Source organism: Acanthopagrus latus, chromosome 6, assembly GCF_904848185.1.
Source record: "Acanthopagrus latus isolate v.2019 chromosome 6, fAcaLat1.1, whole genome shotgun sequence".
In the NCBI taxonomy this organism is placed as follows: Eukaryota; Metazoa; Chordata; class Actinopteri; order Spariformes; family Sparidae; genus Acanthopagrus; species Acanthopagrus latus.
This window is the reverse complement of record NC_051044.1, coordinates 22,010,449-22,036,045: the sequence shown is the minus strand read 5'-3', so window position 1 is coordinate 22,036,045 and position 25,597 is coordinate 22,010,449. Positions and strand designations below refer to the sequence as shown.

The 25,597-nt window shown below is 43.0% G+C and overlaps 1 protein-coding gene across 5 annotated transcripts in view; it reads right to left on the bottom strand.

Moving 5' to 3' along the window:
* plxna1b (plexin A1b) overlaps positions 1–25,597 on the bottom strand; it is a 189,371-nt gene that overhangs the window by 128,214 nt on the left and 35,560 nt on the right. For 4 of the 5 annotated variants that reach the window (XM_037100800.1, XM_037100802.1, XM_037100801.1 and 1 more), the window contains exons 2-3: positions 22,410–23,858; positions 7,604–7,786 (exon numbers count right to left, since the gene is read on the bottom strand). In XM_037100800.1, the coding sequence (XP_036956695.1) occupies positions 7,604–7,786; positions 22,410–23,591 (1,365 nt within the window). In that variant the 5' untranslated portion in view covers positions 23,592–23,858. Of the gene's footprint in view, positions 1–7,603; positions 7,787–10,092; positions 10,190–22,409; positions 23,859–25,597 lie in introns of those variants that run through there. The other variant, XM_037100804.1, reaches the window with a different exon arrangement.

Genomic DNA, 25,597 nt, shown 5'->3' with positions numbered 1-25,597 from the left:
ACTTAACAGAAACACTTAAAAGTGAAAGGTATGTAACTTTCCACACATATATGCGGAAAAAAAGCAGGGATTCTTTGATGTTCTACCCTGAGATGTCTGAAGGAGATGACCTAGAAACAGGGCTAGCCTAGTCCCCTCACTTGGATCATGTGAGCATCCCAGCTTGCATCCAGACTCTTCTAATCTTCCCTTAAAAATGGATTCTAGCATGGTGCATTTATTATTCATCTCCCTTGCTCTTTTCTTTTTTCCCCTTCTGTCTCCCTTTCTCCCGGCTTTTCTCTCCTTCTCTCTCATCTACTCCTCACTTTGCCTCATTAACCCCTGGTAGCAGTGAATTAGGATGTGGGGGCGGGGCGCGATGCAGAAGTAGTGAATGAGCGCAGTCACACGCTGTTGGACCGGGCTGAAGTGCATTAGCGCCGAGATTATCAAGGACTGAACTGTTCTCATCAATGGCATTAGCTAACATCTGAGCTCACTGTAACTTATCCTGTGCTTTACGAGTGATTAGCTTTGAACATTTCGCACCATGGTGGTGAAATGAGTAAGTAATGGTTGGCATTGAATTTATGAAGAGATATTTGTGAAGATTTCATAAACTTCGGGATCATTATGCCAGATGAGGTTCTTGCAGGATAAAGGTGTTGAGCTGGAGACACTGGTTTAATGAGACAGCGTGGGTGGATTCACAAGTGTGTATATGTGTATGCTGTCTGTGTGTGCGTGTGTATGTTGTGTGTGTGTGTGCGATTTGTGTGTGTGTGGGGGGGTGGGGGGTGGTGAGGGACGTGGTGGCATTAAATCTTTCAAGAAGACCTCTCATTACTGTCTACTCTTACAATGTAAAGTGATACAGCCCATTTACCAGGGCGTGAACGTGTGTGTGGATGTCCATTGTCGTGCACATATTCATACATGCAAACTTCTAACATGTATGTACACTACACAATGTCTATACTCTCCACGTGTGTGCGTTGTCCTTCTCCTTAATGAGAGAAGATGATTAAAGAAAAATTGCGATCGCTACATCTCGACTCGACGCGTGCACACACACGCTCAACTATTATCAGGGAGAGGGATCTTTGATCAGAGACAGAGACAGAAAGACAGAGCGGAAAGAGAATATGTGAGCAGCAGATGAAACGGAGAAAATGAGATGCAGCCGGGCGACGTGGAAAAACACGGATGATTCCTTTTACTAATTCATTACTGTGGTTTTACAGTGGCTATCTTAGTTAGAGTGGGAGATATGGATGCCTTTTAGACCTTGTTTAACTTCATAATATCCAACGATCTATATGACTGTTTCTCAGAGTAGCAGTCCCCGACAGCCTGAATCTTATATTGACTGTGTGAAATGCTGCCTCTGAGGCTGTCTTTGTGTACAAGTATGTGTGTCTGTGTGGGAGAGCGTGTCCACAGGGAGATGCTGTGTGTGCTTTGTTAGGTTGAGTGTGGCCACGCAGGAGGACATGACGACAGATGGGAGAAAGTCTCGGGTTGGCGATGATGAGCGGTAATTGATATCAGCGCACTCGAGTGTGCACACGCATACAGAGACGCGTTCATTCTCAAAACCTGACAAAAATGAAGTGTTTCCCACATAAATCCACCGGTGGTAGCCTGAGGTAGGATAATACAGGCAAGACACCATACGTCTCCATCCAGTGCAGGAAAGCTAGTTCATTTATTGAGCTGATTTCATGCTAGGATGCATGCTAAGGGAGGGTTCTTATGGTGAGGAAGATATACTGTATATGCACGGCTTGTCATACTCACATTATGGCTTAACTGGGCTGTATGTAATTGGAAAACGCCATTTAAAATCTGTGCCGTCAGGAGAGAGGAGAAACCACTGCAGAAAATGACACATTTTGCTGTTAATTTGGGAACATTCCTGATAAGATTGGATGACTGATGGCGCTCCGGGAAAGAGCTAAATTAAGTGGAAAAAAACCCAGTGTTAAATGCAAAGTGTAAATTATCTGTTTTTGTCTTGAGCGCCTCGGTTTGAACTTCTATCCCTTCTACCGTATCTGATCCCTTTCATCTGTCTCCGCATCTCAATTTCTTCCGTCTCTTTCTCATCCGTTCAGAATCTGTGTGTGTGTCTGTGTGTGTGTGTGTGTGTGTGTGTGTGTGTGTGTGTGTGTGTGTGTGTGTGTGTGTGTGTGTGTGTGTGTGTGTGTGTCGTGTGCATGTGCATGTGCGTGTGTGTGTAGTTGTGTGAACTAATGACCGAGGGCTACCAAACGCCTGCACAAAGCCAGCCTCTGTACCGTTGCTTGGGCCAAACAACTCGTGGCTCAGCTGGTCGAGCCAAATGATCACACACACACACACACACACACACACACACACATACACCATCAATCCTCCCCTACTACATCTATTGGTCAAATGTTACTGGTGTGGTTCCACAGTGTTTATTTATTCCGTTTTGGGCAGAGGCCCTGACTGTAAACCCTGGGAGGTGGACACTGAAATTTAAATGCAAACCACAGACACACGTGCTCCCCCTCTTTCACAAACACACACACACACACACACACCCACACACGCACACGCACACACACACACACACACACACACACACACACACACACACACGGGGAAGTTTGACAGGGCAGCATTATGCACCAGTAGAATAACAATCATCAGTCAATTAGGCCGTGACACGGTCTCTTGATGGTGACACCGGCAGTCCCAGTGGGATACATCAGTGACTTCACACAGCAATATACACATAGAAACGACAACCCATCACTTGTTATGAAGCTCTATGATGTAATGTGACCGCGTGTTTACTATAAAAACAGGCTGAACTTTTGCCAAAACATTGAACAAAAAAACACAACTGTATCTGAAGCAGGCTTTTACATACTACACATGATTGCATGATTGCGCAGCACTGAATGCACACATTGTAGAACACAAATGTATTTTTCTTTCAGGAAATCAAGATTTCAATGAGCTGAAGCAAGTTTATCATTATATTTTTCAGCTTAGTTTATTTTATGGAGATTCGATTGTTATTTGAAGTATTTTTTTGCTTCATGTGATCATTCCAGTTTTGGTAAAGCTCAATTCTCCAGTGCACATTACATGGATGGGCAGCACTTTTTCCTCTTGAGCATCTTTAATAATAATAATGATAATAATAATAATAGTAATAATAATAGTAGTAGTAATAATAATAATAATAATAATAATAATAATAATAATAATAATAATAATAATAATAATAATAATGTGTCAGCAGCTTTTCATCCAATAAAACCAGCGACTAAACTTACCAAATTCAATGCCAATGCCACTGTCCATTACACTAACTAGTGATACTGTCCGTAGCAGCTTTCACATATCAGAAGACATCTGAAAACTGATGTTTAGATTGCAGCTGATTGGCTGATGTCATCATCCTCTCATCATTTATGATGACAGAACTGATAGGGGTTCACGCTCTTTCTCAAGGACAACTCAACAGAACCAATACTAATTAGTTTATGGAAACACTTTGGCTTGCGCAGAGGTCATTATCTTCTGGTTACGAGATACACATGCTACACAGGCACTCTGTTACCCATTTTGATGAAATCTAATCTGCAAACTTCTTTTAAATTTGGACGATGGTTTAGCTTTTGTTTTGTTAAATTAGCCTTGAAAACTAGTCTTATTTAGTGACCTTCCCAGCTGTTTTTTTTTTTTTACTTTTTATTTTCGCTTTCTTCAACAACATAAGAGCTTTATAATACATTCAGTGTGAGGTACAAATGTTTGCATGATGTCAACTTTTTGGGCCAATTATAAACTTCTATTACAAAAAACACAAAGACACATTGTACAGAACACACAGGTGAAATAAAACAATAATTTAACAAAATACCAATTGCCAATCCACATTGTCATTAGTTCTGAGTTGTTAGAAGTTTTGCCTTATTGATGCCTGGATCAGATGAATGGGCCCTGGGCAGCACCTCCCCACCTGAGGCTGGCAGGGCCACAATGGGCACACACTGGGCGCTGCTGGGGGCACCTACCACCTGGCACACTGGCCTTGCACACACAGCAGATGGCCCCAGTCGGCCCCCAATGGCGGGCGCAGCTGAGGAATCCTAACACGCCTGTGTGTGCGTAAATGTGTGTGCAGTATCAAAAACAAGCACTTATAATAGGTATTGGATTATCGACCAGGATCCTCTCTTTTGTCCGCGGTCCTTGGGCCACCTATTGAGATTGTGTGAGTGTGTGTGCGTCACAGTGGATGCCCCTTCATTGTCAAAGCTCAGCAGTGCCTTAAAGTGCAGAAGTGGCCGAGAGAATTGCTCCAAACCACCAGAGTTTGACACAATGTCCATCTGCTCACTGCCTTGCTGCATATGCAGGGTGTCTTCAGACCGAATACATTAAACGGAGAGAGTGAGGGTGAGATATGGTGCAGTATATGTGAAGCTGGCAAGCTGACAGATGAACAGAGGCACACCGTGATCAATGACAAGCAGAAATAATGAATCAGTCAAAGGAAATGGAGGCATTTCATCCTAAACATTAAGTGCAGAGGATGGCCAGTCTGGCAAGTGTCCTTGACCGCAGCGGTGTCCAGATGACCGCTGGAATGAGTTAATCACACCAGTGGACATCACCTCTCTTCATCACTTCCTTCTCTCCTCTGCCTCCCCTCTATCTGCCTCATCTTTCTATCGGTCTTTCTTCCACTCTCTGTATCCTCTCCTATCTTTGTCCCATCAAACATTCATTAGTAAAAGCTTCCCCTGTGTGTGTATGTGTGTGTGTGTGTGTGTGTGTGTGTGTGTGTGTGTGGGGGGGGGGGGGGGAGAGTTTGTGTGTGGCCAACAGAGCACAGAGGGACTTCATTAGTGCATTAAACATGTTGTTTGTGCCACCGTCTTGTTGCTCAGGACAACCTTGGGCAATAGAGTGGACTAAAAATAGACTAAGTGTAGATAACACAAGATATCAAAGACCTTTAAGTTCAGCCAGATGAAGAATGAAGAGATGCTTCAGGTAAAATAATGTTACTTAAAAAAGAAACAGCTTCCATTAACCTAGTCAAGAAGATCCCTTTGGAACAAACTGGCTGTTTATTTTTATCGAAAAAGCTTTGATAACAAAAAAGTTTTGCAATTATCTTTGAAGCACAGCCCTTTGGATTGTTTCATATTCTGTCACTCCGTCCCCTCTTACTCCCGAACGAAGACATAAAAGCACACTTGACAACTGAATCCTTCTAATGCCATCGCACACCCCATCAGTATTCTCCCTGTTTCTAGCTGTCTCGCCCTTCCACATCCTCAGGCATGGCTATATAAACAGCATTCAACACTAGTGCTCTCCAGAGGAAAGTGTAAGAATAGGAACACGCTCCGTCTTGGCATTATGGTCTGCATGCACTCCAACAAAACTGTTGGAAGCTATGAACACCCTCCTGTAGAAAACACATGCCAGCGACTCAAACACACAAAGAGCTGTATGCACTATCAATCAATTCATCAATCACAAGACAAGTAACAGACGACCATTTTCATAAAATGTGTCGATCAATAGCAGGTTGTAGCTTTTTCAGTGTAAGGTTGTGCTGATTTCTTGATGAAGAGCATTTGGGTATTGCACTGTTGGCTACACAAAAAAAAGTCATTTGGACTGTCATTTTGGGCTCTGATAAAGCATGTTTTGACAATTTATACACTAAACGGTTAATCATGAATAACCGACAATGAAAATAATGGCTAGTCACGGCCCTAACAGTAAAACTGACCCACAAAACACAGAGCACGAGAGGATGAACACGTGCCAAATCTGACAGCAACGATCCATTTCCACACGCCATTAATTCAGTTGCTCTTTTCACGTTTTACTTCATCTCCCTCTATTACTATTACTTTGTTTTCTCTCTTTCTCTCTTACTGTCATTTCTTTTTTCATTGAGTGTTTTTTTCACAGCAGAACTCAAACTGGCACTGCTGCCTGTGCGTCTGCTGTGTGAATGCTCCAATGTCAGGATTTTAGATATTGTTCCTTCTATGCAAATTGAATATCATCCAAGACCAGATTTTTTGTTGTTTTGGGGGATTTTCTGTCTGAAACAGAAGGCAGCCAAAAGAACTGCAGTCTTTTTGGCTCTGTTGTTCCTCAAACACACACACACACACACACACACACACACACACACAAAAACAACATACTGTCACATGGCTTTCCCAGGTGATGTTCCATACACACACACACCTCAAGCGGAGTGCATACCAGCACAGAGGAAAAGACGTGACGATAGCTAAATAAATAAAGGGACCACTGCCAAGCTAAGTGAATGGTTGTCACTTTGGCAAATGCACAGTGCTGAATCTTAGTCAACACTGTATTGTCTGTTGTCTCTCACTCCCTTATACACACACAAGCACACACACGCACACACACACAAATCCATGCCATTACAAGTGTGCGCATTATTATGCGTACTGTGAGTGACAAACACACAGACACTGCGTGCATACACAAACATGCATTAAAGGCACACAAATACACAGGCTGATTATACATTCATAATATTGAATGGATGACAGGTCTTGAGCAGTGCGGAGGGAAACGGGGTGAATTCCAATGAGCTACCATTTACCCCGAGAGCTCTGTCCTCCATAGACTGGATACACACACACACACAAAGACGTGACACATAATAACACCCAGGCTGCACACAACATGCAATCACAACAAAAGTTATATCCATGTCAACCAAAATGTTTAAGCAAACTGTCCATCTCTTTCTCAATTCTCAACCAAAGTACACAACAGCTGAATCAGTGTAGCCAGAGTTTGTATCTGACATTGAGAAAATCATCATAAATCAAAACCAAAATCATCTGGACATCCACTTCTAAACTGCTCTCTGAAACAAAAGTTTCACCAAGCAGAGTTAAACTGAATGTCAGACAGAGCACAGAAAGTTAGAAAATCCATCCATCCATCACCTCTCCATCCCTCAGTTCTATCCTCTTATCTACCCGCCTGAATTAATCTCCACTCCACGGCTGACCAGGAAAGAAAAGCCATTCGGCAGTCATAGCTGTTGGATTGATTGAAAGCGAGCTCTTAAAATTAGAGGCGAGGCGTTGGGACACAGCAGTAACATTTTATGTCTGACGTGACCACCATGACAATCGATGAGGGAGTGGCCACAGACTTGCTTTAAATTGCTTGTTAAATGAACAGGTTCTGAAGGCACTTGAATGCCCTGCTGGAAATGGCCACAAGTGAGAGAAAAATTGAGTCCTCGGCTTTTAATCTGGGTGTAGGGAAACAAAGTGCCAGGGAAGTGCTTTTCTTTATGACAACGCACAAGAAATTTGCTGCAGGATTTTGGTTCAAAAAGGGAACATCCAACAATACTGGATAAGAAGCTAATCACCAGCTTGAAATGATAAAAATGACAGTAATGAGTTGCATCGCTTTATCTTAATGTCCCTAAAATTAAAAGTATTTCCTTTTAACTAAAGCGCTCAGGGTCAAGCAAAAAAAGACAACTGACATTTCTTCCATTAATATGAAAAAAAGCCCAGTAAATGAAATACAAAATCATTCCTACCTTCTTCAGTTTGCCATTCCTTGTGCCAACAAAAGCCACGGTGTTGCCACGGTAGTCGTATGCCGCCACCGAGGTCATGCCATCATCTTTGTCGATGAAGAGAGGGATGCCCTCGATGGTGCTGGTTCCCCCCAGAGGCTGGTTGAAGTCCTGGCCGCAGAAGTTATCGTCTATCTGAAGCGGCTGGAGGAAGGAGAGAAGAAACAAAAATGGTTCAGAAATCAATTCTGTGACTTAGGATGTCTTCTAATGTATTCATTTTGAGTCGTACATGAGGTTTGGTGTGTCTATTGTGCAACTAAGACGACTGCACATGTATATTTTTTGTCTTGAGCTTTTTTTATGATTCAGTAAATCCGCGACTTCACACAGTACAATTTAAATAATCTCCCTGTTTTGTATTGAAGCTCATATTTTTGAAGAGAAGGACTATGAGAGAGCGAGGAATGAAACATTACAAAGGTCCGGGGGCCCAGATCAAGCTCAACACATCAAGCTATAGCAATTTCCAAAGTGGTCCCTCAAAGTGTCCCTTCAAAGCAGCAAAGCTGTCAAAAAGTCCACTTGTGACTCGTTTCCACATCACAGCGGGAGCACAGACACGGGGCTTTAGGTGTGTCCTCTAACTTCAGTGCGTTTATTTGATTACGCAACTTGTTCAGCAGCCTATTCAGACACGAGCCATTCACAAAAACACCCTCCTTTCTCCCTAACTGAGTCCCACCGTGCAGAAAACTTCAACATATTGTGAAGAGTTCAGTCACGGTGGTAATGCTGGTGACCATGTGACAATATCTGGAGCATTCCTGTGTCACGAGGGGACCATCGCCCCAGGCAACTCATTGACCCATATGATGCCTTAACCAGCCACAACAAACACTCCCTCACAGAGTACAAGCATTTGCCTATGAAGTAGTTTTAAAGCGATGTAGACAATGAACGGTTTGTATCACATTTCGTATCTTTGAGCACAGTTTCAGAATCAATCGAAAATCAGTGCTGTCTGTTCTGTTGGTTTATAGAAGGCTAAGGTGCATGTACTGGACAGAGGGTTAGGGGTTGAAATGATAACTGTCTTAATCAAATCAATGACTTACTAAAGTTAACATGATAACCAGCTAGACCCATCATGCTTGTTCCATCATGTCCTGGTCCACAGCTGCGGTGCCAGCAATGTAAACAGCAGGCCGAACAGCGAGCGGGACTTTCATCTGAGCTTACCGGCTATGGGCAGCAATCACTGGCAGCAGTTAGCAGTTACTTTAGTGATAGGTGTGTGTGTGTGTGTGTGTGTGTGTGTGTGTGTGTGTGTGTGTGTGTGTGTGTGTGTGTGTGTGTGTGTGTGTGTGTGTGTGCTTAAGTGTGGAACTGAATGGCCGTCAGTGTGTGTCAACCAGAGTCCTGACGCATGTGTGAGTAAGCACAGACACACACATACTTGGAGAGTGTGTAAATGGTGGTGTAATCCACAGTCTTATCACTACATCATCTGATTGATCCACACAGGAGAAAAGATAACACCTCCCTCCCTCCCTCTCACTCACTCTCTCTCTCCCTCCTGATCTGCCTAAATTGCCCGCAGCTCAGCACATGTCAATAACTCTTTATTCTGCCTTTTTCTACTTTCTCGCTCTTTTTCTCCGGCTCCATCCAGCCGCTACAGTAACTGAGCAAACATCGATATCCCTTCCCTGTTCTTTTCCACCGCTGTTTATCTGTCCCTTCTCGCCCAATCGCCCTGCATCTCTCTCTCCATCCATCCCTCCTCGACAAGTCGCTCTCTGCCTTGGTCTTGTCCCCACAACACCTCTTCTGATCTGCATTTTGTAGAGGTGTGTGCTTGCTTGTGTGTGTGTGTGCACGCAAGTGTGCGTGCAAAAGTGTGAGCGAGAGTGCATGCAAGTGTGTGTGTGTGTGTGTGTGTGTGTGTGTGTGTGTGTAAGGTGTCAGGGCAATCAACTGGAGTCAACTAAGAGTGTTCTCCATTTCTTCCTCTCCTCTGATCATGATCATGCCACACAGCAAAAGAAAAAAAAAGACAGTTTAATTGAAAATTCTGTGTGTGTGTGTGTGTGTGTGCGTGCGCGCACGTGCACGCAGTTGGGCATGCGGGCAAGCACGTGTGTTTAAGAAAGTGAGAGACAGGAACACACATAGCCATTACCTCAAACAACTTTCTTTTGTGACCACTAATGGCCGCGGGGCAAATGCTCTCTTCGCAACAAAGGCAACTAACAAGCAACACACACCGGCAAACACACATGTGAGGACTTGTAAACCAGAAGGGACACACACACACATTCAACCAAAGCATCCGGTTCATTTTCTGTGTGCACACAGATTTGGCTACAAGCAACCAAACAATTCCCACCGTCTTCATATGACATATGACTAGGGGCAACAATTTTAAACCATATAGTCATGGGAGAGAAATCCATCAATCTGGACTACAGTCAGCACCACACACACACCCATATAGACACACTCACAGAAAAGCTGTTTGGCCGTGAGAGCCAAAGGGAAACAAGTTAAAAGGGTTAATCCATCTTCTATGGAGAAGCCTTGCTGTCGAAAAACACTGTATACAGTAGCCCCTTGAGTCCATAAGGGTTAACACACACCACTACACACACAATGTGCACGCTAGCACACACAGTGTAGCCTATATAGGTCTCTCTGGGGCACTCAAGGGTAAAGGTGATACAGCACTACGGCAGGTCTAGAAGGTTTAAACAGCAGAGATCAGCATGGAATAAAAGGCGGCTCCCTTGAGGTCGGAAAGCATTTTAATGGAGGCTACATTCTGATGTGGGTTCCGCAATTTAAGGCACTAAAAGATTCCCACGTGAATTAGAGCCGACGTTCTGTATGGAAATAATATCCCCCCTCTGTGGTCTCTGCAGGGTTATTGGCTGGAGACCGTCTTTAACGTTCTGCAGCGTTTTTCAAAGACGCAGAAGTCCGCCGGGGATGAAAGAGTTAAGCCAACAACCTTCCGCTGACTTTGGCTGCAGGGCCTAACAAATGCAGAGGAGGAGAGTTTCTTGTTTTGATTTTCACAGAATGCGTGTGGCGCTGAATGTATTTTCGGATTTGCAGTTCAATGGGGCTTGGAAGTACAAGTGCAAGTCAAGTCTGAAAACGGTAGATAAAGATAATGATGGATTTACCACTATTTCACAAAGAGGTGGGTATTTATTTAAAATAAATATTAAATGTTTGTACAATGTATATGAGGCCTGCAACTACTGATTATTTTCATTAATGATTAACTTACCAATCAATTGGCTCTGCCAGATACCCAGACTGAGCACATGTAAATCCCCTTCAGCTGATCTTTAATGGGAGTTTTTAAAAGGGTCAATATACAGGCTGAGTATTAAACCTCTTATTTCTGCTTGGAAAAAAAACATGTGAACTGTCAGTTGATTTTCAAGGTCATACAAAAATGTACGACCAGAACACTGCTGGTATTATATATGAGGACAAAGACGCGCGTGCACACATATACATATATATCAGCTAGAGGTCATGTGTGTTGCTGGCTTGACGCCACAGCTGTGGTGGTTTCCCCTGGGTGGAGCTGCTTCACCCACTTCACACTGCAACACGATGAAATATAGCCATTCACAAGGCACGTAACATGTGTGTACGCTCAACTCAGCCCACAATAACACAGACCGATTACAGATGTCTAGCGAAAGTAAATAGCTGAATTATCATTCCACCGTGATTGCTATTTCTTTAACATATTACGTCAAGAAAATGTCACTGGGCACACATAACGCCGACCTCAAGTGGAATTCCTCGATAGTAACCTCCATTCAGAGAAAAATGTGGAAACAGCAGAGAACAATATGGGCTTATGTACAGCAATATACACAGTGTTGTTGATTTATTGCACTGCTGTGAGTTATAGTGCGCAGCAAACACAAAAACTCTCATTCATTTAGTAATGTGAATTAATTGGGCAGCACGGTGCATAGAATGGCGCTGTGTTTCTCCATAAAACTTGTCTGTGGAGAGGAAACTATACAAAAATTAAGTTTTTGGATCACAGAGAGCTGGAGAGGACAAAAGGGAGAGGGACAGAAGAGACCGGTGTTAATGCTGACTCTGGTCATCAGCCGTCTCTTCATCAAATGGACAGGCACAAAAACATCTGCTTTGGAGGACATGTGCACAAAGTAAGAGAAGTGAAAGAGTGGTGGAGAAACCACAGCCACAGGAGCAGTTCCTCTGCAACCCTCCACCTTGTTTTCATATAAGATGATAAAGGTTTTTACGATGTGCACGCAGACACGCCGTGCGAAAAAGTATGCTGGTAGTTGCAGGTGCTTTTCGTGTGTTCCTGTCTGTGCATGTGGCTGGCTCCAAGCGGAGTGAGGGATTCTGGGAAAGAGCAGCTCATAAATTACCCAGAAATCTCAGCAGGAGCCTTGAACTCGTGGAGACATTGCTGGAGTGAAGAAAAATAAACACAAGAGATGCTGCAGTTTGTGTATGTGTGTGTGTGTTTTCACACGCATACATGGATACGCCCTTGTGTTGATTCAAGAAGAAGAGAATAAAGAACAGCAATCCTAGCATCTGATGGTATCCATAGTTACATGTAAACAACTACCATCACCTTGTTCGTAGCCCCCATGATACCTTGTGCGAAACCAGAAGCTAGGGTTGGACAATTTCTGCCGAATTGGCATGATATGCCATTTAATTGCGCTCTCTGGAGGGGAGGCTTTTAAAATCCGAAAATCCTCTTCCCTCAAACAATTGGAGCACGTATCTAGGTTAGCGACCTTATCCAGTGAATACGTTTAAAATAACTATTATTGCTTAGCCCACTACACTAATGCTTCAGAAGCCTTGAACGTGCCAACGGTTCATCAGCCATTAGGATACTTTGTTATTTAGGCCATTTCCGTCAAGCACCTATATCAACCTTTACCCTTTACCCCTTGACCTCCTCAGTGAACTCATCAGGAAACTTGTGGATGTAATAACGATTTCACCAAAGTGAATAAAAGCCAGAAATTACATTTACAGGTTAGCTTCCAATTACCTAGCTGCCCACTTCAACTACACTACTGAACGGGTGGTTTCCATATGTACAAATATATTGTATATACACATGCACATTGGAAGAAGGTCCTCTGGTTGCTGTGATAAACCTGCTCATGTGAGAACTATTTTCAGAGATTGTGTTACACCCATTCAACATGAACAATCCAAAAACCATTTCAGAATTATTTACCTCATGACAGTAATTCAGTCATGACTCACATTACTGATGAGCAACTCAACACACAGTGAGTTTAAATACAAATTGTGCAGCAAACTACCCTTCGAAACCATCCCTTTTACTCTAATCTAAAAAGAAAGTCAGTGCTTCTTCCGTTAAACAACCTGATGCTCATAAAGAGAACACTGTACATGACATGCATTTCATAATGTAAACCACACAAATACACTCGCACATCTGTAAAACAACCTCTATGTTTTGACAACGAGGCGTAAATGTCCTATTATGTTCTTCACTGACGTCGGCTGTGACACCATTGGCTCCATAGAGACAGAACGCATCTGACGCATTGTGTGATGTCCAAGACGTTGAGACAAAATGCACGAGGCATTAACAAGATCTTGAGGGAGAAGGTTTTGTTTATCCTTCCTCAAGTGTTTACACAGGCTGATGATTTAAATCTCAAGCCAAGTAGTGTGTAAGAAAAACAATCTGTCTGAGGAAGAAATGTATTTTTCTGCAAACTAATTATGATCTTTGAATTGTATATGCTATTGCTGTTTTCTAGAATATGCTACTGGATCCTCACTGATCAATAATTTAGGAAAAGAGATGACTGCACCAATTCTGTATTCATGGGTTGCAGGGTAGTAATTTCTATGTTGAGTGCACTCCAGGCAGACAGTGAAACCTCAAGGAGTTGGCACCTATTCAGAGAGCTGCTTCCAAAGGCTGTCACCACATGTTCAGACCACAACCCAACTGAATGGGAGAGAAGGAGAGGAGAAATAATATACACTGTATGTAAAGGGAGAAAACACACCCAAAATGTATTCAAAGCAGCATACAGTCTTCTTGAAAATGAACAACAAGAAGAGCGCTTGTGATCAAAAGCTCAACAATTCAAATCCCAACACCAGCTGGGGAAATGTGGGTGTGGAAAATGAATGAGTAACACACTTCCTCCCTCCATCGTCAACCACCACAGGTGCCCTTAAGCAAAGTACTTAACCTCCGACTGCTCTGATGGAGCTGCTCGGTGACCAGTGGTGGGAGAGCGGTTCAGCAAATTTAAGGCTTTCAAAAGATGTTATAAAACATTCAAATGCTACCTGTGACTGAAAACAACATGTTCATTGGCAGTGGATGTATGTATTTGATGACCTGATATTGAGACTCAAAAATCAACCTTGGCTTGCTTCTCCTTACCGTTTTCTCTCAACCAATAACATTATCGACTTTCTTCATCGGCAGTAAGTTTCATAAAATTGATCACAATTGCTCGACCTGTTGTACTGGGAAGTATCTAAATGTATATTTAGATGAAAAACCATGGTGTTATTGTAAAAGAGCAGGTATTTGCCTCTAACACATACACACACAGAAAGAAAACTAAAATAAACCTGAAAAAATCATGATGGCCATTATAAAAAGTAGACCTGTGCTGCTGACTGTGTTCATTCCGCTCATCTACATGGGACGCAGGCCATTAAAAAAAAACTTAAAGCAAATAAACAAACACAGAGAGACTATTAGTATGCGTAATACAGGCACAACCCCTGCCCTACATTTTCTGATTACTCCTGATAATGATGTATGCAACACACCACCCACACACAGTACAGATCAATACATAATTACACTGACAATTAGTATCATTAGAGTAGTGCTAGAGATGGGGATTTGTTGAGCTAAACACTCCTCAGAGAGAGAGAGAGAGAAAGGTCAGAAAAAAAACTGAGAGACAGAGAATTAAGCAGCTCACGCACAGTCTGCATGGGGTCTTTTCCAAAAGGTTTCCTATTGTCCTTTAATAATGGGATGAGAGCCACACTTGAGCACGGAGTGGGTGTGTCATTGTCAGCTCCCACACAAGCCCTCCCTCGCGCACACACCCCTGTGATGCAATCATAAGTCAGATCCTGTACACAAATGAACAAATTCCTAATTTCAAATCAAATCACCAAATATTAACTGAAACGTGACCCGCAAATACCAATAACGTTTAAGGCAACCCGCCTCAATCGGTGTCTCTTAGCTCAACTCATTTAGACTGTCAATTAACTCTGCTCATCAACTCTGGCTCAATTAATCAGGTCTAATTACTTAAACGCATTTACCGGCACATCCTTTTAGATTAGGTCCGCAGAAATAGGGCTGTGTTTTACAAAGACCGCAAGTGAGTTACTTTTATTAGATGATGCTCATAATGACGGATTTAATAAGGTTACGAGCCAGCCAATTCCACTTTGTCTTTTCTGGAAAGATGTAATGAAAATCTGCAGAGAGACAACTTGATATTACGTTATCAATTTTTGACTGGCCAAATAAATGTTGCAGGTTTAAAGAAATTAAACAAAGCCAGAAAACTAAATCCAAGGGCAAATACGGGATCTTGGACACTGTGTGCTCTACTTCAACTGATTCAGGGAGTCAGGTGTAATGCTCTCCTGTAGCTTGTTCTTATCAGCCATAGGGGAAATTATCGGTTATAATATTTGCATCTGTTATACAGTCATAATCAGTTTCTAGGGTGAAGCACTCCAGCAACCAAATGCATACAAGCTCCAACAGCAGCAACTAAATCATTAGGTGTAGAAATACCACAGCAATGACAAGTTACCAAAAAACCAATACGACAATGCACAAGTGATCGCTTCAGTATTGATTTCAGGTTCTGCATCAAATCTCACCTTTGACACTGATGGTGATGTGACAGCTGGCCAATGCAGCATAAAGAAAAAATGGAATGTTTGAGATTGGCCTCTTTTTCTGCCATGATTGATACTCCGATTGATTGATGCACTGGCTCATGACAAAGCCAAAGCCTGGTCATCCATCTGGCGATCGAGAGAAAGCAGCTTGACATGTTGAATAGTCTTTGCTCAGACGTGAACCTCACGTAGAGACAATACCGATGGTGTTTCCAATGAGAAGGAATGTCAAGAAATAAAGATGGTTTTTTTTCCAAGTCCCAATTCAAGTTACTTGTCAAGTGAAATCAATTTCTCTAGTAAATTAGTCAAAGCAACATTACATCCCTATTTTACATTATATGCATAACAGCTTCAAAATCATTTTGATGGTACGGAAATAGGGTAAATGGTGTCTTGGTATTTAAGACAGTGGTGTTGTGCTCAGAAACTGTGGGGGGATGTCAAAATACATACTGTTGCTTTAAATCAAGCTTATGTATGATTAGGGCTGTCATGGTGAAAGTTAAGTTAATAATTAGCTGTAAATAACTGAAAAAACATTTTTTTTTCATTAGTTAATGAGAAATTATTAATTAGTCATCGAAGACATCACTGTCAAACCACAAACTGTGGAAACAACACAGAAGTAGATAGAAATATGAAATATGTCTTAGTTTCATCCAGCTGTTTTTAAACAGGTGACTGGAATGTTTATGTAATTATTATTATGTAAAATGATCGCTGTCAGCTCAAATCATTTTAATAGGGAACTTATGTAATAATTGTGGCAGGTCTTTATACAATTAATAAGGCCAAGGTTGTATGAAGGCCTGGGCAGAATCTGGATGCCTCATCTTCTTTCTAAGCATGAGTTTAATTTTCTATTTCTAACGCATTTTGGACCAACAACAGAACATAAAAGGTATGTCTAAAAAGTGACTCTTGTGTTTAAAATTAATTTGTATTTCTCTGTGATTCCATTTAAGTATTCTAACGTAGTACTGACAGTGTTTTTTAACAGTTTATGTGTCAAAAGAAAAATGCATTTGCATTGGAAATAGATCAGGCTTCTCTGACATGCGAAGCTGATCAATTGGAAAGGGCCTTCAGCACCCAAAACCAATATAGGTCATCACAGGACATTCACAGAAAAGGAAACAAGAGATTTCAGAAGCCAATATTGCCATGGTTCCCTCCACTGCTCTGGTGTTAAATACTCTGACTTTTCCTTGACTTTCTATAACTAAATAATTGTGTTCTAATAGGCTCAAAGGTGACTGCTTACTCGCTAAATGTTTTTGGGTTTTTTTGCTGTGGAGGAAAAACAGCTGGAAATCACAATTTAATATGGTAAATTTAGGAAAAAAGAAAACATATTGTTGCAAAGTGACCCATGACTTTCTCTAACTTGAGTATAAAACACACACACACACACACCAAAGGATGTGTTCTTGAGTTTTTGTCGTCATTGCACCCAGAACCTTTGTAGGTATACACACTCTGTCAGAGAAGCCAAATCTCACACACTCACACGCACGCACACACACATGCATGCGCACGCCCGTGCACACACACACCAGAGTTGACATGACAGAGAGGCATGCTGCTGAAGAGGAGAGTGCGGTGGCCAGGTGACGGACACGATATTATTTGTGCGGCAGCCAGCGTTCAATCACCCTCTCCTCTCCTCCCTCTATCTCTCTCCCCTCTTTCTGTCACACGCCCTTTTCTCCCGCTGTTCCTGGCAGTGGCGGCAAAAAGATTTCTGGGGCTATCACTCTTCCTCCCGCCCTCCTCTTCTCTCCGTCCGTGAATCATCGGCTCTCCTTTGAGTGCACCCGGCTGTAAAAGGCTTGCTCCTCTTTCTCTCTGGCTGTTTGTCCCTCTCTCTGTCTCTGCCTCCAAGTCATTTTCTCTTACTCTCATTAAAACCACCACTCTTGTGTCACTCTCACTTAGATCACTGTCGTGCAGTTAAGGTTATGTGTAGGCTGGAAACTCGTATACTTTTTGTTTTTATCTCCACAGATTAGAATCAGACGGCTTTAGTCAAACCTCAAAAAGAAAATAACACAGCAAATCTGATTTCAAAACATGTTCAAAGACGTTTAGACATTTGAATGAGCACACAGAAACTCAAGGCAGCCGGCCGTGACTGCAGCACAAATCATGGCTCCACATCAACCTCCTCGTGACTGATGCTGTTGGACATTTTCGTGGACCGACATCTGTAAAAGAGGATATCTGCATACTTCATCTAGTCTGCAACTCGCTGTTCTGGTTTCCTGGTTTTCAAAACGTAGCATCACTTAGCGTTCATACGCATTCATACAGTAGTCAATGGAGGGTCAACAACACGGCTGCCTTTTCCTACTTCATGCTCCACCAATCCATTCCCGTTCTTGCTCTGGCATCCAACTCTTCCTCCCTCTCTCTCTGACTCCCTCGCATGTTCTCATTTTTATGCCCGCCCACGTCCTCTACCTCTTTCTTTCTCTCATCCAACTCTCACGTCGCTTATTTACTTCCTCTTCATCCTCTCTTATGCTCACCTCTTGTTTTCCCTCCTGTCTCACTGCACTCTTAATCTCACCTGTATTTTGAATTCATCTCCGTCTCCCCTAACTTGGCATCTCTCTCTCTCTCTCTCCCTCCCTGTGGAAATGGTTCATATTGATCCACTTCCAAACGGGGGAGAAGGTCAGGGGTTCACTAATAAAGCTCAGGGACAAAACAGAGACACACACACACCAACACATGAAAACACATTCACACACAGTCGACAAATATAGCCAGGTAACAGGACTGAAGTGATGACTGGTGTGTGTGTGTCTGTGTCTGCTTTGTCGACACACAGAGCCAATTCTAATATTCCCAAACATTAGTGTTTATAGAAAAACAGCCACCATCTCACTGTGCCCATCAACATATCATCCTAATGATGGCCAGAGGCTAGAAATTATGACCCAGCACTAATATGAACTCCACACAGGGACCTGACAGAGCGCCTGGCCATCCATCATGGCTGTGTGGCTAACAGCTGTCCAGGCCACCCTCCCCCCACAGACTCACCCTCTCCACTACTCTGTGGCAGGGTCAACCTAAACGTATTCACCTTCCACCCCGACATCACACAGCCTTTCCCACAGTCACATGCTGTGGAGGTAGGCTGGTGTGGCGAGTAAACTCTGGGTGGGGTTGAGTGTCAAACACCAGCAGTTTGAATGAAAGAGAGCTGTGGAGTAGGAGGCTGCAAGTTCATATACCTGGATCAGCTAAAGTAATGTGGACAAGGAAATGGCTCCCAAATGGGCTGTAAGTTTGTCCTTAACTTAGATGGAAGCCTGCCATCTGTTAGCTGTCTAGAACAATGCCACAATGATACAAGGAGGATTTTCAATGTTTCTCATCAAATGATACTTAACTGGTATTCAACCAGGTGCTTTTTGTTAAAAATTATACTTTACATGAAACAACACATTTCACTAAATGGATCCTTGATTTAAATTCCTTTTCCAGGTTGCTTCCATCAGACAGAATCTGAAAATAATCAAGTCCAACTGTTATGCAAAATACACATTAAAATATGTATATTTCATTCCAGCCACTACATTGTTTCTGTGTGTAAATCTCCAGATTAAAATATGCTATCTACATTATTTGTAACTACAATATGTTGTTCTCATGAGTGTTTTTCACGCAAAACTGTTTAACTGTTAGATGTAAAGTACTATGTGTGTATCACATTCAAAACCGTGAGGAACACATATATCATTAACAATAAGTAACAAATAGTGGCTTCTATGTTTAATACTATCTATACTAGATTGTAACATAACTTTGGGTAACTAACCAAACAGGAAAACAGGACCAAAGTAAACTTAACCCAGAATTGGGTCAGTTTTGACCCAGGGATTATTTTTAGCAAGTTCAGTTAATGATGTTTCACTGTTTGGCATGAGACTAAATCCAGGCTATTCATTAATGTTAAAATATGCATGTTTATACCCCACATGTTCGCTTGTTATTTCAGTTCTGTGGTCTACTTCAGTCCCGTCTGTGTCTCTGTGTGCTTGTTATGTTTACTTATGTTGCCCAGCACCAGCTCCCTCACTGAATAATGATACCAAGCAGTCATTGAGGTCAAATTTGAGGTCCTGCGGATCACCAACTAGGTTAAGGTCAGTGGTGGGCAGCTGACATGAGGTCACTGCATAGGGACAGCGTGGCAGACATCATTAACCTGAGGCTGACCCCTCCAGCCTTGCTGCTGTCATAGGGTCAGCCAATCTGCCTATCTCTGAGGCTATTACATCATCAATGGTGACAGTCTTTTGAGAGGACTCTTAAGTGGTGATGAATTACGAGTGAATGCAATCCTTATCAAAACTCCAGTAACCATGGTAACTGGCCTAACTGGCAGAATGGGATGGGTGGATGTGGGACATGTCAGTGTGTAAGAGCTTTAAAACTGCAGTGTCATACCTGGAAATACACAGGTTTAATGAGATGATTAATGGCTGCACTCCATTTAGGTGGCTTATTAGTTTGACTTGGGACACTTTAGTGGAAGCCATCTTTGATGTCATTGTTACACCTGTGCTTTCTGGCAGGGAAAAGGGTCAACAGGTTGCATTGGTAAGGCTGTTATTAGGCAAAATGTGAACCAGTATGTCTGGTTTGGAGTCTTATCAAAAGCCAACACACTGCATGCATGGCATTTTATACACCTCTGAGGCTGCATAGTCGAGGTTCTATTGAGAGTTATCATGATGGCAATACATTTCACCTTGAGCTAAATGCTGATGTGGTGAGCAGCATATCAGCACAGTGCCCTTATCTACCTCGCATGTGCACATAATAGTTATCTGACTGGCCGGCACGTGAGTAATATTGCACCATATAAACGGTTGAGTCAAATTCTTTACTGCACTAACCTGCGGATTTCTACAGCAGCACTCTCGACCAAGAGCTCCTGCTGCACCAGTGCAAAGGTCTAATTGAAATAAATTAGATAGCCTGCTTTGTTGCTTCAGAGCTATTGTCACTGTGATGGGCCCTAAGAAATAGAAGCACAAAAAAGAATGAAGACAAACCACTGAACAAGAAATAAGACTACATCTACAGAGGGTGGCAAGAAAGAGGAAGAAAAGGAGGTGAAAGGCGATTTGGATCGGGTCATTCACATCACTTACACAGCCACATAAACACACCTGTGCACTCAAGCTAATGAGGATCCACACGGGAGGAAGGAGTGCTGTTCATATCCCACTCCATTAGATGCAACACAAGGTGAATGGTGTGTGTGTGTGTGTGCGTGTGTGTGTGTGTGTGTGTGTGTGTGTGCCACAAAGAATCCTGCTGGTAAGAATGGTGTGCATTGACATTTAAAGAGAAAGCTTTAAAAATGGTTCTTTTAATTGAGCTATTTTAACAGAGAGCAAGACAGAGGGGATGGATGGGTGAATTTAAAGAGCGTACAGGATGGAAGATGAGGTCGCTGAGACAGGTGGTCAACTAAGAGTGAGGCACGCTAAACACTAAGAGATGGAACAAAGATATAAGAGGATTCAATTAGATGGATCCTGAAGAGAGTGGGAGAAAAGGGGTGAAAATAAAGGATGTGAGCAATTATTTAAGTTCACTACAGAAAAAAACTAAGCTGTGCACTGCAGTGTACAACCTTAATGTCTCCAGCGCGAGTGCATGGATGTGTGTCTCTGTAACACATGCAGGGCCATGCACCGTGGATCAGTTAGTGAAAACCAAATCTAGCTCGTGCTATCCCCCAGGATCTCACACTGCAGTGCATCGAACCACACTGTGTACGGGAGTGTGTGGGTGTGGGTGTGCTGGAGAACTACTCCTGAGTGACATTTCACAAATCCAGGGGACTGGGCTAATGATGTCCCCTGTCTGACTAAATCAAAGCACCAAGGGCTTGTGGAGAGAGGGGAAATGGGCAGAATAAAAGTGAAATAGAAGACGGCAAGAGAAAGAAATAAGAGCTCTTCACACTTCATATTGTTAATTACTGCAGGCTGGCAGCGGTGGTCCTTATGAATGAATGTAACATGGGTGGGCCAGTATTCAATTAGCAGGCGGACAAAAAGAAAGGGTAGAGTGGAGGGGAAACAGGAACAGCAGACATTCTCAGGGACAAATTAAGAGTAGTCTATAATATCTGAATGACTACTGTATGTGTGTATGCTCATTTCTGCTAGCACCAGTATTTCAGCAATGATATTGAGAAAAAGCTATATCCAGGAAAGCCTCGGTGTCACAGTTTCCCATTATATTAGACTAGTTCGTAAAGATAGAAGATGAGTAACTTGTCACACACATCACGTAGGTGAATGGCTATCAAAAAACAGGAGCTGGCATATATAGGGATGACAATAAAGACAAGGAACCATTCACAATCATATTTGCATCTATGTGCGAATGAGTGTCCGATTAACTTAACATGCACATCTTTGGACTGTGCACAGAAGGCCATGCTGGGTACCAAACCCAACCCCAGGGTCTCAAACCTAGAACGTTCTTGCTGTGTGGCTACAGCGCTCACCACTGCGCCACTGTGCTGCCTAAGCTTCAATGATATTCAATGAAGGGGAAATGTCTGCACATTTACTCAATGCACAAGAGTTTAAAAAGGCAACATTTCCATTTGACTAGGATGTTCATCCTAAACTGACAAAGATCCAAGTAACATCAACTAGTTCCCGAAAGGGCCAACTAATGATAATGCAGTGTGCATTAATGTGAGCACTATCAAAATGTAACTCATGTCTTGACTGATAAGTTAACAGATTCATTAAGATGAAAAGAGCGGTTGAAAAAGCACAAACAAGAAATTGGGGCTTACCGAGTTGATGCAGGCGAGCTCCTTGTTGAGCAGCCAGGGTAAGGAGAGTTTCCCGTCTCCCTTGTAGCAGGACTGAATTCTTTCTTTGATCTTCTCTTTTATCTTCCTAAGGGTGAAGAGGCACAATGCTGACTCTTTAGGTGGTTTGGCCCGATTCTTCTGACCCTGAGAGAAGACTGTGAAGAGGATGTCTTCATTCTCAGAGATCCCCAGAGAGTTGGCCAGCTGCCGGCCCGGCCGAGCCAAGAATGCATCCTGCACCAGGCGGTACTCTACCCCATCTTTTGTGCAGCCAATTGGGAACTCGACATAAGAGTAAAACTTGGGGTCGTCCACACAGAGGCGGACAATTTTGGAGGTGAAGAACTGCTCTCCACTGGCATCAGGTGAGGTGAGTTGGGTATCCAGTTGCATTGTCAGATAATAGACAAACTGCTCACTGCTGAAGCTGTAAACGTAGTAGATGTCGAAAGCAGGGAACTTGGACAAAGTGTCCGAGGGGATCTTCAGCTGAGAGGAGACAAACTCATCCTGATAGACGAAGCTGAACATGTCGGCATTTTCTTCATTCTCCATCAGCTTGCGGCTGGACAATGTTGGGAAGTACTCAGACTTGCCATCAATGGGGGTTCCAATGAAAAGCTTGCTGGTTGGACTGTGGGGGGAGCTTATGATGACCCCGGACATGGTGCCCGACTCTGCCACACTGGAGAGGTAGTGCTCCTTGCGGTGGTGGGGCTCGCCAAGCTTAAAGAGATCATCCAGACGCAGGAACTGACAGATCCCCTGCGAAGTGCTGCCACAGGCAATGAGGCGGTTCTGTGCATAGTCTATGAGAAGGAGCTTGTTCACATTGGGGGTCTGGGCCAGGTCATGGGGGCAGGACTGGACGCTTGGCGGTGGGTAGCACTTCTCATTGTCCACCACTGGGCCAGTCATGTGGCTGCGAAGTTTGGTCAGGTTGCTAGACAGCTTGAAAATCCAGTTGACAGCTCCCACATAGACCTCTCCAGTTTTGTTGTGGATGGCCAAATGTGTAAGCCCCCAATCAGAAGGGGTAAATCGTTTGAAGGGTGGGGGTTGGCCTCCAGAGAGGGATGAGCTCATGATAAGTAAAAGTCCCAAAAGGAGAAAAAAGTTCCCCTGGCTAGGGGCAGCCGCTGACCGAGCTAGGGGACACATATCTGGGCTGTCTAGAGGCAAGGCTTAGGGGGGTGGGGAAGGAGAAGAGAGGAGTAGGATGAGGAGTACAAGCTCTAGTGCCAAGTCCCAAGTCAGGATGTTCTTTCGTTTCTGCTCTTCTATCAAAGAATAGGGTAGGACAGTTTGAGGGGGAGAGAGAGAAGGATGAGGGGAGGGGAAGCAAAACTCCTATTGATCCACTGTCCTGTTCTCAGCGTTGCAAGCCGTCATCAGGAACATCATCCACAGAGGCACGAGGTGGGAGCCCTGGAAGGCAGAGAGGAGAAACACGGTGAGTGTCCAAGAAACATTTCCTATTGATTATGCATCAAGCAAGCACCGAGGCCTAAAAGGCTCACACACTGCACAGCCAAAATTAGAAGACATTCAAGCTGACATTTGCCCTGCTGATAAATAAATGATATCAAATCAAGTCTGGAAGGCAAATGTGTGTCTGCATTTAATTATGAGTGAAGATAGCAGGAGAGGCACGGAAGATTATTAAAGGCTCTGTACACATAATGCCAGTGTTGCCAGAAATGAGTTATAGACTCACAACACTGGACTCTTTAATATTTCAGAACTTCACTATGGTGGCTTCGGTGGAGGCGTGCGTGTGTGAAAAAATGCCTGTGGGCACTGATACATTGACAGCAAGCAATTTATAGCCAGGTCTGCTCGAAAGCTTTCCTGTCATGGTTTCAACGGTATCAACACACCATCCAGTAACCCCTTATTGTAATTACGCCTGCAGTTCTGGTGAATGTATGCAGACATCAGCCTCTCATTGCAGCATACCAGGTCACCAAACACACACTGCGTTCCCTCTGGGATCTGTGATTACAACATAGAATGTATATATCAGGACAAACATAAGAGAGAGAGCAGAGAGAAATATAAAAACCCTTGATGGTTGCTGCATACAGCACTATTCTTAATATCCACTGATGGTTTTTGAAGGGTCCCTATCTTTCAACACTCAAATAAAGCCAATCCTGCCCCCTCGGCTCGGCCAGCAATGACAGTCAGTACATTTAAAACCAGAATGTCTACCAATATTCAATAACCTATATAATTAAAGCCATGTGAAGACAGACAACAAAGGCTATAGCGTAGCTTGTGGTAAAGTTGAATGCAATTCAACGTGGTTGAACACAGCATTATCTTTCATCGAAGCACACGCACCAAATAAAAAACCTTGTGACATTGATTGCTCAGTCCTGCCGTTTACCCTTAGATTCTCCAGACAGGGGAAAATTGACTGGTATCATTTGGGCTGCAGAATTAATTGCATTTTTTTTTTTTTTTTATGAAAGTTTTAATGTGTTACAAAACAACATTATAATGAAGAAGTAGTGCTGCAGGGATGTCCTGGCCTACAAACCTTGTTCTCCAGATTTAAGAAAACATATTTTTCGGTACGAACTCCAACAAATGTCACGACATCATGATTTTAACATTTTTTCAGTGAAAAAAATGAAACATTTTTTGCAGAAAAGATCATTCCTACTAATCGTGAATCCCATACCAATCTTTAATATCCATCAGAACGGTCACTATTTGAGGACTAGTGTTTCTCAAAATAGACTTCCTGGGTTTATTTACCTTGTAACCACTTGGGGTGTCTATTCTTTACATAGTGCTATTTCAGTCTTAAAATAACACATTTCAGTTTCAGTGTGAATGACACTACTTCCGCATTGTCAATGTCATCTCAATTCAGCTAATTCTGAAGAGAAGAGGAAGAGTCTGGAAGAACATTTGCTCCTTTGGGTGTCCTCCAACGGCAATACAATGAGGATGAGGAGCAGGGTTTGCCGGGCCCGTGCTACTGCTTGACAGGCCAATCATGTTCCTGCAATACTGGGACATTAGTTCTCCTGTAAATGCTGATTATGCAAAACAGGACGCAACTCTTCCACAGACCCCACGCTTCAATTTCACCTTGACTATCAAAGTGTCTGTGTGAAGGGTGTTTTATGATCACACCGAATTGGAAAAGATGA